Raw genomic sequence first — 13,622 nt, forward strand, 5'->3', positions numbered from 1 at the left:
TAAAATGATTCTAAGTATGGGGTTTGAAGGATAAAGAGCGTATCTTTTAAAAAACTTTTTTTTATCCGTTTTCCTCTGAGAGTTCTAGAAAGTTGCCAATTTCAGCATTTTTTGAACTTTGAGGTCCTGTTGCTAAGAATCCTTGCGTCGGGGAACTTTTAGGAAAACGCAGTTTAACTTGGGAATTCGTAACGAATCCAAAAATATAGCATCCGTCGAGTTAAATTTAAAAAACAGTAAAAATGCTGCACAGTGTTATTTGTAGTTCGTTATGAGCGAAAAAGCGTTCGCAAACAGGTTGCTATGAGTGGGCCAAAATGTAAGCTGTTCTGCGTACGAAAACATCAATGTTTTCAGCAAAGATTCAAAACATATTCTGCACTTCGTAAATAATAACTAATATTAATAAAAAGTGTACTATGAACTCCTATAAAGTTCCAAAGTTTCTATAAATCTTTAATGGTGTTCCCTTAATATTGTATGAAGTGTGGTTAGTAATAGGTAATTTTTAAGCTTTACGGTGTGCTGGATGAGTACTATGCAGTTGTGCAGTTGTGTTCTTCGGATAAGTACATATCAATGTAATTTTTTTTTCTCAGTTCTAAGACAAGTCCAATTTATGTTAAACTAATAAAACTTATGTCGGCATATTAGGCTTTGCAATATCAGCAGATATTGAAATATTGGCAATTAATACAGACTTTAGAGTGATGTTCCAGTTAATATTATATATATATTGTATGATGTGTGGTTAGTAATAGGTAATTATTCGGTTTACTATGCGCTGGTTGATTCCTATGCAATTTTCCACTCTAGTTGCATTTGCGAATTTTCCACTCTAGTTGCCTACTGCTTATCGAATAAGTGCATATTATTAAATATATAAAAAAAACATATTTTCGTTCACTCGATAATACGATTTTACTCTATTTAATGTTCCGATGTCATGCGTTTTGTCAAAGCCTGAACACGTTGGGCATTGCAGCTCTTACATAGAACGTGATCATCTAGGGGATAACATCCGCGACCTTCAGCTTCAGATGACAGTAATAGCCCACAGTCCTATTGTATTTATAAGGAAAAGAGACATCATGCGTTTTTATTTAAGTTATTTAGTTCAGTTTACCTCGCACTTATAACACTCTAGGTGAAAGCTTCGATCTAAGGCCACAACTCTGACCGTTTCTTCTTGTCCGGGATCTGGCATAATTGGTTGTTTACACACACAACAGCGAGGAGCAAATTTTCTTTGATTTAAAATTAATTAGTCATTAGGACATACCACTAAAATAAATAACTTACTTATGAAAATCTGTAATACAATAGTTTTGATTAGTAGCGTCCACTGTAAATAATTTACCATCTAAGCTTTTTCCACATACGACACATGTAAAACATTGCGGATGGTATGGCTTTCCGGTTGCTCTGAGAATTCTCTCCAAAATGGGCTTCATGCAAACCGAACATTTTTCCAGTGTTTGTAAATAATCATATTCGCAATATGGTTTGCCGTCTAATGCATAAAATGGTTTTCCCTGTAAGTTTATTTGGCAGTCTGTGCATGTAAAGCAAGATATATGGTATATTTGATCCATTGCTGTACACCCACTACTCTCTCCAAGTACACGTGAATTGCATTTAACACACCTACCTATTAGCAGAATATTAACCATTTATTGAAAATAATAATGTGTTTAAACTTACCGTAGTTTTCAAACTCTTGCACTGGATCAGGGGCTATTGGAATATAGTTATTCATTCCCTCGTCATTATTTTTATGAATAGTGTTCTCCATATAACATTTAGTTCGACCATTATCATGCGCGTATAACGAATGGCTAGCTTCATGTGAAGTCGATATATTTGGGTCACAGGAAATGCTTGGAATATTATTATCATTGACGTATGAACCGTACAGATTACAACTTTCCCGATGCAACAGGTCTCCAGAAGGTCGAGGGTTTATAGGTTCATATATTGAATCATATGTAGAAGAACTCTGTAACAATTAATAAATTATATTATTAATATGTAACTATATTGTCTTAGATTGTTAAAATAAGATTATGTGTGGTAATGCTTATTATCAGATAACCGTTCCTTGAAGAGTAAAAAGAATATTGTATTTGTTGAAAAGTATTTAACCGACCATATGTATATGTATGAAAATCAGCTTAGCATTAAGCGCACATAGGGAAAAACTACTCTTTCTCTGCAGCCGCACAGCCACTGCATTCACAGAACTAAAAGACAAAAGTATTGCGTATTGCGTTTGACCGCTGCTGTAAAGTATAATTATTCTTGATCAGAATCACGAGCAATTTGGTTTAGCCATGTCAATATGAACGCCGAAATCTTGAAAACTAAAAGGGCTAAGGCTCAGACTTATTATGCAGAATATAAAGATGGGTCATTTGTGTAAGCCGTCCCAACTTTAGGCTATGTACATATGTAGGTTTATTTTAAAGTTGCTTATTGCTTTTGCTTAAACAAATAAATATATACCTGTGATAGCCCACCGTAGCAATACAAGTTTGGATTCGTTTTGGACTGGAGATTCTGAAATAGCCGTTAAAAAGGATTCGGGGTTAGGATTATTGTATTTATATAATATTTATTTTTTGTATGTATTTACATAACTACATAGTTCTTTTCCAAACAGTGTAAATTTCAATATAGAAACGAAAAAGGAAAGAAGAGCTAGGGTTCCGGTTTGTATACCGGCTAGTCGATATGCTGAAACAAGGTTCAAACCTAAACTAAAATAAAAAAATTTAATTTTTTTTAAATACAATTTTAATGATCTGTAATCTACAATATTCAGTAATATTTTGTAAATGCATGCTTACACTGGCAAAGAAATAACAAAAATTGCATTCACCTTTTTTTGGGTCTAAGATTATAAATTAAATATTTTGTGTACCTTCATTATGGCACCATGTTGCAGCGCATATTGGTTTGCATATATTTGTAATGAAGGATTTAATTTCTGTTTATTTTGCAAAGAATCCAATGGCTTGTTAAAGGCGGTGGAGGCTCGCCGAAGCTCGCTATATGAAGAGCTCACAGCGCTCTCTGGACTAGGAGGTGGTGGCACGTCATCCTCTGTTTCGTTGTCTGATAACAAATTTGTGCAGACCGAGAGCATCTTATGTGGCAAACCTAAGAAAGGCCCCTTGGCATTATTCGCATAATTAATCTTCATGATAACATACCAGCTTCATGAACATTTGAATACGTATTTGCAGAAACGCCTGTTTCCTTCGATAATAGTTCAGATTTTTCTAAATTTATATTGCCATATATCGAGCTTTTCCTCAATGAGTTTGATTGCGGCTCCGGAAAGCTGTTGATAGATTGTGATGGTTGGATTTGGACTCCTAAAAGACCTTTTTTTTCCATTTGAAGTTTGTGGTAGGCCAGGGCTTCTAATTGCTGTTCCAGTATAGCCGGATTGTCTAATGTGGTTTTTCTGTTTATTGGGATCTCAGCCAGTCCGCAATTAGAATTGGCGTGTTTTCTAAGGGGCATGGCCCCACTTATTGTTTTATCGATTCCAATTAGTGGTTGTGAATATAGCGGTTCTCGCGAACAAGAAACCTGCTTACTTGATGGTACCTGTAAAAAAATATATATGTATATATATCTAAGTAACCACTCTTCATAAGAGAAATAAATATGTAGATTTATATTTTTAAAACCGGAGAGAACGCTATAGTCGGTGCCCCGACTATCAGATACCCGTTACTCAGATAAAGGGAGTGCGAGGTAGATGGAGATATAAAACTTTTGACGCGCATAACTTTTTAACAAATGGTCCGATTTGAAAAAATTCTTCTACAAATCTTTAAAGATTATATTATATTATATTTCATTTCTAACGTTTCACGTTACTTTACGAGTAACGGGTATAATAATCAGATTTTTTAATTAAAGCCTACTTGTTGTGACCAAAAAGTCTACACACAAAAAAATTTGCTTGGTAAAATTGACCAACAAAGATAGTTACGTAACTATTAAAATAGTTACGTGTATTTTGTTTTTGCTTTGGGTTTGTGTCTTCGCTAATTGTGTGTATTTTGTTGTTGTGAAATGACAATTTACTTAGTAGAATTGACAATTTTGCTGGTTGGGGCCTGTTTGACAATTATTACAGTTGATTTTACCAAGTTTTTTCTTTGTGTGTACGAACTGAAAATCTCTACATAAAATTTGGTGTATGAAATTTTTGTATCGAAATTTTCATTTCCTTGCCCTTTTAATCGAGGATAAATGGATTTAAATTAAACATTTGTATACCCTTGCGAGGGTATTATAATTTTAGTCAAAAGTTTGCAACGCAGTGAAGGAGACGTTTCCGACCACATAAAGTATATATATCAGCATCAATAGCCGAGTCCATCTAGCCATGTCCTTCTGTCCGTTTCTATGCGAACTAGTCTCTCAGTTTAAAAGCTATCGCTATGAAACTTTCCCAAAAGTCTTCTTTTTATTGCAGGTAGTACATATGTCGGAACAAGCCGGATCGAACTAATATATCTTATGGCTCCCATAGAAATAATAAAAAAAACAAGAAAGGAAGTTGGCTTCGGCAAGTCGAAGCTTATATACCCTTGCAGATCATTCTATTAATTTACAAATCGCAAAAATGTTAAATTTCTTATTATTTCACATTAATTTTTCGATCGTTTCTATCACAGCTATATGATATAGTAGTTCGATCTTTTAAAAATTAAAATCGAAATTCGGAAATATTTCAAAATAGTCATATTCCACAGTAGAAGGAACTGTAATAAAAACCAACAAAGATATAATTTTTTTCCCATTAATTTCCATTTAATTTTTCGACCGTTCCTATGGCAGCTATATGATATAGTGATCCGATTTAAAAAACAAAAAAAACGAAGTTCAGAAATATATAAAAAAAAATGTTCCCAAGAGTAGAAGGTAAAATTTTAAAAAACACCGGAGCTAGAATTTTTTTACGTTTTTTTTTTGATCCTTCCTATGGGAGGTTTAAGATATAGTTGTCCGATCCGTTTGGTTCCGACATATATACTACCTGCAATAGAAATACGACTTTTACGAAAGTTTCATCCCGATAGCTTTAAAACTGAGACTAGTTTGCGTAGAAACGGACGGACAGACGGACAGACGGACATGGCTAGATCGGCTCGTCTAGTGATGCTGATCAAGAATATATATACTTTATGGGGTCGGAAACGTCTCCTTCACTGCGAATTTTAGGACTTTTTTAAAGGGAGAACAAAATTAAAGAAAACATAGTAACAAAACGTAAAAATATACAGCTGCGGTCAAAATAGCAGTAGTGCTCTCGCTTAACTAGCGGGTTTTTCAAAAAATCGTACAACTTTTTTACTAGGCTCCCTAACAATGCAAAAATTAGTTTATGTCCCTAAAATAGCGATTTGATTCATACAAACATTTTCAAAAGTCCTCTATAATCTTGTTTTGGCTATTACCTTTGAACGGATTTTATCATATGACCTCTCGTTACGCATATTTTTAGTAAATATTCAACTGGGTTTATCCCCACCGCCCCCAACAGCTCCAATTTTCTAAATTTTTACTTTCACACTTGCACCGCTTTTTCTTTCAAGCCAACTAAATTTTCTTTAAGTCTTGGAATGGAATCCTTTAAGTTTTGCGACACCTTTTGATTGGTATACCACTCGCTGATCGGGCCATTACAGCAGATTTTCAATTCTTGCTGTGTATATAAATTAGACTGGGTCGATTTGTATGAGCTTTTTTCAATGCTGTTATTTTGAATATTAGTAACGGCTTCTACATTTTTCTCAAAAATAAAATGAAATACCAGTATTTTTCTTTTGCAAGTGCGGAGGGTCAAACGTGGTTTTAGGCATATAGTTTCTTGGCCAATATGTCTTAGAAAGGTCCATTGATTATGTTCCGATCAAACGACTTATATCTTTTTTCGCGTCGATACAAATGTTCAAAATTTCAGGCAACTGAGATATTTTTTATTAAAAATCCAGTATTTTTCTCTGGCAAATGCGCAGGGTCAAACGTTATTTTCAAGGTATAGTTTATTTGGCAATATTGCTTGGAATTGTCCATAGAATGCGTCCCCCCCTACGATTTGTTGACCTCCAAATCTACCCACCCCAATATACATAGTAGTCGCTATGCACACTCTCCTGGTGCGCTATTACTCTGGCCGCTTTTGCAATCCACCTGTTTTAATTATTTAACAAGAAAGGAAGTTAACTTCGGCCTGCCGAAGTTTATAGACCCTTGACGGTATGCCTACTTAAAATGTGGTTTTTACATTGTCAAAAATCAAAACGCCTACTTTCTACAAAGTTACAATGGTTTTTTTATTATTCCTATGGGAGCCATAAGATATGGTTGTCCGATCCGGCTCGTTCCGAGCCCAAAGAAGACTTTTGGGAAAGTTTCATGGCGATAGCTTTAAAACTGAGGGACTAGTTCGCATAGAAACGGACAAACGGACATGGCTAGATGGACTCGGCTATTGATGCTGATATATATACTTTATGTGGTCGGAAACGTCTCCTTCACTGCGTTGCAAACATCTGACTGAAATTATAATACCCTCTGCAAGGGTATAAAAATGATGTGTGTTATAACTCAGCTAAGGGGAGTTCGAACGCTGTACGCGGGTTGGTGGTCCGACTATAATCGTATAGATATATAGATATATATAGATATTTTGATTGCGTATAACTTTTTAATGAATGGTCCGATTTGAAAAATGTCTTCTACATTTCGATAGGTAAGAATATACACAACAAAATTGCATTTAAACTTCTCGGAAATCTTTAAAGGTGTGGGCGCTAGACACATTTCAAAATCGTTAGTGGGCGATTGTGGCGCTCGGCTGAAATAAACTTGCGCTGCGTGGGAAGCCCAAGAATATGTGTGGCAAATCTTAATCTTCTAGCTTTTGTTGTTGTGGAGATCTCAGCGTTCATACGGGCAGACAGACAGACGGACATGGGTATATCGACTCGGCTAGTGATCCTGATCAAGATTATATATACTTTATAAGGTCGGAAACGCTTCTTTCTCCCTGTTACATACTTTCCTCACGTAGGAATTGAACATGGGTATAACTGTATAATGGAAGGAAAGGCTAACCGCTTGGTTATTGTCTGTGCTTTTTTATGTCCTTAAACTTTACTCAAAATGAATGTTCTTGATATTACGTTAACAAACAAAAAAACGAAGTCATCGGAGCTCTGATTACAACTTCATTGACGAAAAACAACAATCGTAATAGATTACGTTTTCCACACTTATAATGAATTTTTTCTCCAGACCCCATTCACATGTTCACCGCTGGGTTTAAGTCTCATAGCTACATATCTCATAAAGTAAAAAGGTACCTGAGGCAGTTCATTATATTTCTTCGGTGGCTTAGGAGGTACGTCCATCCTCCTATGAAAAGATTCACTTTGCTTCTGGCGTATCTGGTTGACTAACTCTGCTACTTTAACTTGTCCAATACAAGCAGGAGCGGAGCTATTTGGTGGTTCGTCTTTTAAAAAAGACAGCTCTTTAAGTTGCTGGTCCAAGGACTCCATTGGAAATTGAGTGAAAACTGAAATATTGTCTGTGCTTTTCTTAAACCTGATAAATTTGATTATGTTCATACGAAAACATTATATTAACCGTTCTAACCTCTTAGTTTATTTCGCCAGTTCTTATCACTAATAAGATTAATCACTTTAATTTGGTTTGTTTCAGAACTGGTTTGTTTTTAACTTATTTTAAATGTATGTATTTAGTGCCATTGGATTGATAGACAAGAAGGTTGTAACTAAAGACTTAAGATATCGATATTTGTTTCTTAATAGCAGATCCACACTATTGACTTTCTAGGCTTAGTTCGTGTTTGCAAAGCCTAGCTTCCACTATTCATCAAGAACTTTATAGCCCCTTCCCAAGGAGTCCATCCGTTGGATTTTTTTTGTCAAATGTGAAACTCCAATTCCCACAAAGCACATCCACATCCGCCATCCGATAACAGCTGACTTGAAGAGCAGTTGCTCAACTCAACATAAATGAAGGGGGACTAGAACCTGGAAAAACAGTCTTAAAATTTCGATCTCCTAATTCGATTGTAGAATAATACATTAAATAGAATAAGTAAATTGTTGAAAACATAAAAGCCTGCATTCAAATGGCTGACTGGGGGAGAGCCTAACCTCGCGTACGCCCATATTAATAATAATATTAATATGAAAATTGTAAAAGAAAACACACATTTGGTTTTGTTTCGGTCATTTGAAGCCAAATTGAACTTTTGACTTTTAGCTTTAATTTTGAACCTCACATAGCAACATGTTTGCGAATGCTTTTCCCCACAGAGAATCGGTTAGGCGCGCAGCAGAACGGCACAAACAACTCCCGAAACCAAAGTGAAATATTATGCTATAAGCAAATTGTCCAAGAATGAGAACGAGAGTTTTCGCAAATTATTTCAAATATTTATAACACCTTACTCTATATACTCTTTGACTATATTTTTTTTAAACAAGTTTGGAAATTTGAAGCAAATGTTGCTAAAAGGATATACGCTGGATGTTGGTCATCACCTAAAAGGCATAGCAATATCACTTTCTATATATTATATTCTTATAATATATTTATATTATATTCTTGTATTCTTGGGCCATTGCAGTACAATCGCATTTCCTGCCCAAGCAAGATCGTGAACGCCTAGAAAATCATATGCGTCAAGTTAGCGTCGGTGACTTTAGCGTCGATAGCGGAATGGTGGAATCTGGAACATGGAACCATTTTTTTATTTTTTGATTTTTGGGACTTCTGGGGGCCAAATCGAACAATTTTACAAATGCAAATTTGTTTAGAATGAAATTCTATTTCGATCTAGGTAATTCGCGATTCTGGCCTATGTTCGGAAGTATGAAAAAAATGCATTCAAAAAATCAGGTCCCCACGTTTTGGGGAATATCTCCACTCACTGAGCGTGCTTCACAATGCGCGCTAGCTTAGCTTAAAGGTCGTGCTTTAAAGGACATATAGGAAAATTGCATCAAAAAATTATCGTCAGTTTTTGAGAAAATCTGTTAACAGTGGACCAACCTCTAAATCCGCCCATACAAAAAAAAGATCTTAAAAATTAATTTATCCATAACTTTTTTCACAGAGCGTGATCCACAATTTCGAGACGGGGGGTTAAATAAGCTATGTTCCCTGAAAATTTCATTAAAAAATTATCGTCAGTTTTCGAGAAAATCGCTTAACAGTGTTTGAATTTTAAACGGATATTAGAATACCGCCAACTCCAGTACAAGAACCATGGCCAGCTATGACATGAACCTCAGTATCCGACACTACTACCGACTTACAAATTCAATATCGACGCTAACTCTAATTAATTATTTTGCCTCTCACAGAGCGTGCGTCATGTTGCACGGTATCCCAAAAAATCAGAAATTAAATTAACTAATTATAGTAAAAGTTTCAAACAATTATTATCGTCAGTTTTCGAGATATTTGTCCAACAGTTTAGCGGCATGGGGGAGTGCCCCCAATGGCCATCGGGTGCTTCCTGTTTTCGACTTAAAATGAATTATTTCCCCTTTCACAGAGCGTGCTCCACATTGAACGGCATCCCAGAAAATTGCTAATTACATTAACTAACTACAGTAAAAGTTTCATTAAATTATTACATTGATGTTAAAACCAAATAGAATGAGTAAATTAACGATGTATTAGTACGATCCAATTACGAGGTGTCACCGAAATCCATTTAAAAACAAGAGAGAACGCTATAGTCGGGTTGCTGTCCCGACTATCTAATACCCGTCACACGGCTAAAGTAAGTGCGAGGGAGATGGATATATACCATTTTTTTGATTGCGTATAACTTTTTATTGACCATTCGATTTGAAAAATGTCTTCTACATTTCGATAGGTGTAAGTATACACAACAAAATTCTGTTTTATACTTCTCGGAAATCTTTAAAGGTGTGGGCGCCAGACACATTTTAAAATTGTTAGTGGGCGATTGTGGCGCTCGACTGAAATAAACTTGCGCTGCGTAGGAAGCCCAAGAATATGTGTGGAAAATCTCAACCTTCTAGCTTTTGTAGTTTCCGAGATCTCAGCGTTCATACGGACGGACAGACGGACATGGCTAGATCGACTCGGATAGTGATCCTGATCAAGAATATATACACTTTATGGGGTCGGAAACGTTTCCTTCTCTCTACAAGTAACGGGTATAATTACTAAAAATTTCACATCTACGAGTAACGGGTATAACAAGAAAGAACGGTATAGTCGGATGCCCCGATACTCAGCTAAGAGAGTGCGAGGGAGATGGAGATATAAATCTTTGTATTTTAACTTTGAATTTATTTATCTAATAAGTCACACGCTACAAGCTTCGAACTTATTATTATTTGATCGTGCATAACTTTTGAACGAATGGTCCGATTTGAAAAATTTCGATAGGTATTTAATATAACATAATAATACTGCATTTTTACTTTTCTGAAATCTTTAAATGTGTGGGCGCCAGAAACCTTTTAAAATCGTTTAAGGCGATTGTGGGCGTTAGAGGGGGCATGGCGTTTGGCTGAAATTTCAGCAATTCAATTGCTGAAAAGCCAGAGTTGCCACCTTTTTTAATAAAAGTCATGGCAACTCTGTAACACTTTAGTATCACCAGTACGCATTATTTATTTTAAAATTAACTTAGAAATTATATTTGCGGTTCTTTTTACCTTGGTATTAATTTTAGACAGTAACTAGCAAGATTAAATAAAATTTTACATGTTTTAAGTTCCGTAAAACTTTTCAACAAATAACAGCTGTTTGAAAATTCAACAGGAATCATTTTGGGTCGTTCCCTTAATTGCTGAAATTTTCTATTGAATTTTAAACAATTCAGCAATTCAACAGTTTAGGGATTGATTGTATTATTAATGTTGCTTATATTGTGGTTAAGCGTATTTGTCATCTTTTTGCGATCAGATTGCCACCTAGGTGGGATTTTTTCCCAAAAAATATGGACAAAGAGCAAAATAATTTATTGTTTCACAGAAACGCAGCCCTAAAGGTTGCTACACCCCCAAACTTTAGTTCCGCGGAACTAAATAAATTGGTTTGAATATATGGAGACAAAATAGTGCTAAAATCATTTCGACCACTGTTAAACCATTTCATTACCGCGGATAAAGTCGCGGCGAGAAACCCGAATATCCTAAAGTTAATTTTCTTATTGCAGCTTATTTTCTATTGCAGTAGAACTGTATAATTTTGCATTCTAGATGTTACCTTAAATATATTTGTAGTTTTGGCTGAAACTTTAATAAACCCTCATTTCCACACCATACGGAGGTAGGGGATTCGGAGCGTTTGTTATACCCTTGCAGAGGGTATTATGATTTCTGTCAGAAGTTTGCGACGCAGTAAAGGATTTGTTTCCGACCCCATAAAGTATATATATTCTTGATCAGCATCACAAGACGAGTCGATCTAGCCATGTCCGTCTGTCCGTCTTTCTGTTTCTACGCAAACTAGTCTCTCAGTTTTTGAGCTATCGGGATGAAACTTTCCCAAAAGTCTTCTTGCTATTGCAGGTAGTATATATGTCGGAACCGACCGGATCGGACAACTATATCTTATAGTTCCCATAGGAATAGTACGAAAAAAATTCTAGCTTGGGTGTTTTTTTAAATATTACCTTCCACTCTTGGGAATATTATTTTTGGTAATATTTATGAGTTTCGAATTAAATATTTAAAAAATCGTACGACTATATCAATAGCTGCCATAGAAACGATCCAAAATTTAATTGGTTGGTGTTTTATGTATTCTCTTCTACTCTAGTATTAAACTATTTTTTTATATTTCCGAATTTCGAATTAAGTTTAACAAAAATCGGAATTATATAGCTGCCATAATACGAAATTAAACATTTTTGCGATTTGTAAGTTAATAGGTATGATCTGTTTTTTAATGTGCTAACTCTTGAACAGGCTTGAACTGATGAAAAACAAGAGAGAACGCTATAGTCTGGTTGGTGTCCCGACTATCTAATACCCGTCACTCAGCTAAAGGGAGTGCGAACGCTGTACTCGGGTTGGTGTCCCGACTAATAATCGTAACTCAGCTAAAGGGAGTGCGAGGGAGATAGATATATAAATTTTGATTGCGTATAACTTTTTAATGAATGGTCTTCTACATTTCGATAGGTATAAATATACACAACAAAATTGCATTTATACTTCTCGGAAATCTTTAAAGATGTGGGCGCAGGACCCATTTTAAAATCGTTAGTGGAAGATTGTGGGCGTTAGAGGGGGCGTGGCGCTCGGCTTAAATAAACTTGCGCTGCGTAGGAAGCCAAAGAATATGTGTGGGAAATCTCAACCTTCTAGCTTTTGTAGCTTCTGAGATCTCAGCGTTCATACAGACGGACAGACGGACATGGCTAGATCGACTCGGCTAGTGAACCTGATCAAGAATATATATACTTTATGGGGTCGGAAACGCTTCCTTCTAGCTGTTACATACTTTTGCACGAATCTAGTATACCCTTTTACTCTACGAGTAACGGGTATAAAAACTTGGTAAAATTACCAATATAGTTGTCCAACAGACCCTAACCACAAAAATGTTCAATTCTACCAATTAAATAGTTACTTTCACAACAACAAATACACACAATTAGCAAAGCACCCAAAGCAAAAACAAAATACACGTAAATATTTTTTATAGTTACGTAACTATCCGTATGGGTTAATTTTACCTATCAATTTTTTTGCATATATATAGATATATAGAGTGTTGTACTTGTTGTATCATAATTTATTTATTATAATTTCTGTATTATAATTTCTGTCAGAAGTTCGCAACGCAGTGAAGGAGACGTTTCCGAACACATAAACTATATATATTCTTGATAAGCTCGACTGTCCGTGTCTACGCGAAGTGGCCTCTCAATTTCAAAGCTATCGCTATGAAACTTTCCATGTTGGAAGGAATCGGACAACAATGGAGATCCCCGTGGATTCGCGCATGAAATCAAGGCGATAATTTTCTGATATGCCAGGAATAGCACCGATCCCAATACGCTCAAAACGCATCTCAGATAAGGATCCGTAAGGCTTAGCACTAGAATCTAGGTAAATACCGCTGCGCGCTCTCGAGAAGGCAAATTGAAAGAGTTTAAGCTTTAAACTTTAAGTATTTATTTTAGCTGCAAGGGTAATAAGATTATTTATATGTATGTATGTATGTAGTTTATCCCTCAGAGATCCCTCTAATAGCGGGACTTAATCTACCAATTGAATAAAGTGTTAATGTGTAGAGATTTTTGAAATTAATCCTTACAATCAAAAATGGATGGGATTATTTACGAAATAAAAGTATATCTCCCATTGTTACTACATAAGTACATTTCTGATATTTACTAACCTAGAACAAAACACCATTATGGAAGTAACATTTTTTCGAACTGTAATTTTTTCTGCCCTGTCTCACAGCCAGTCATTTTGCGTGCTTATCGAGCAGCGTTTTGCTTTCAAGCAACTTTTAATTAGAGATTAAAGTTTCTTATCAGGCGTTAACTGCAA

General features: G+C 35.5%; 1 protein-coding gene across 1 annotated transcript; it reads right to left on the reverse strand.

Moving 5' to 3' along the window:
* Positions 1-431: 431 nt before the first annotated feature.
* On the reverse strand, positions 432-7,841 carry Zyx (lipoma-preferred partner zyxin). The gene is made up of 9 exons (XM_070218029.1): positions 7,690-7,841; positions 7,391-7,638; positions 3,216-3,614; positions 2,924-3,162; positions 2,506-2,559; positions 1,705-1,999; positions 1,303-1,651; positions 1,127-1,247; positions 432-1,062 (listed from the first exon to the last, which is right to left on the reverse strand). The coding sequence occupies exons 2-9, from the start codon at positions 7,590-7,592 to the stop codon at positions 931-933; spliced, it is 1,791 nt and encodes a 596-aa protein (XP_070074130.1). The 5' UTR covers positions 7,593-7,638; positions 7,690-7,841; the 3' UTR covers positions 432-930.
* Positions 7,842-13,622: the final 5,781 nt, after the last annotated feature.

Source organism: Drosophila takahashii, chromosome 4 (genome assembly GCF_030179915.1).
Source record: "Drosophila takahashii strain IR98-3 E-12201 chromosome 4, DtakHiC1v2, whole genome shotgun sequence".
In the NCBI taxonomy this organism is placed as follows: Eukaryota; Metazoa; Arthropoda; class Insecta; order Diptera; family Drosophilidae; genus Drosophila; species Drosophila takahashii.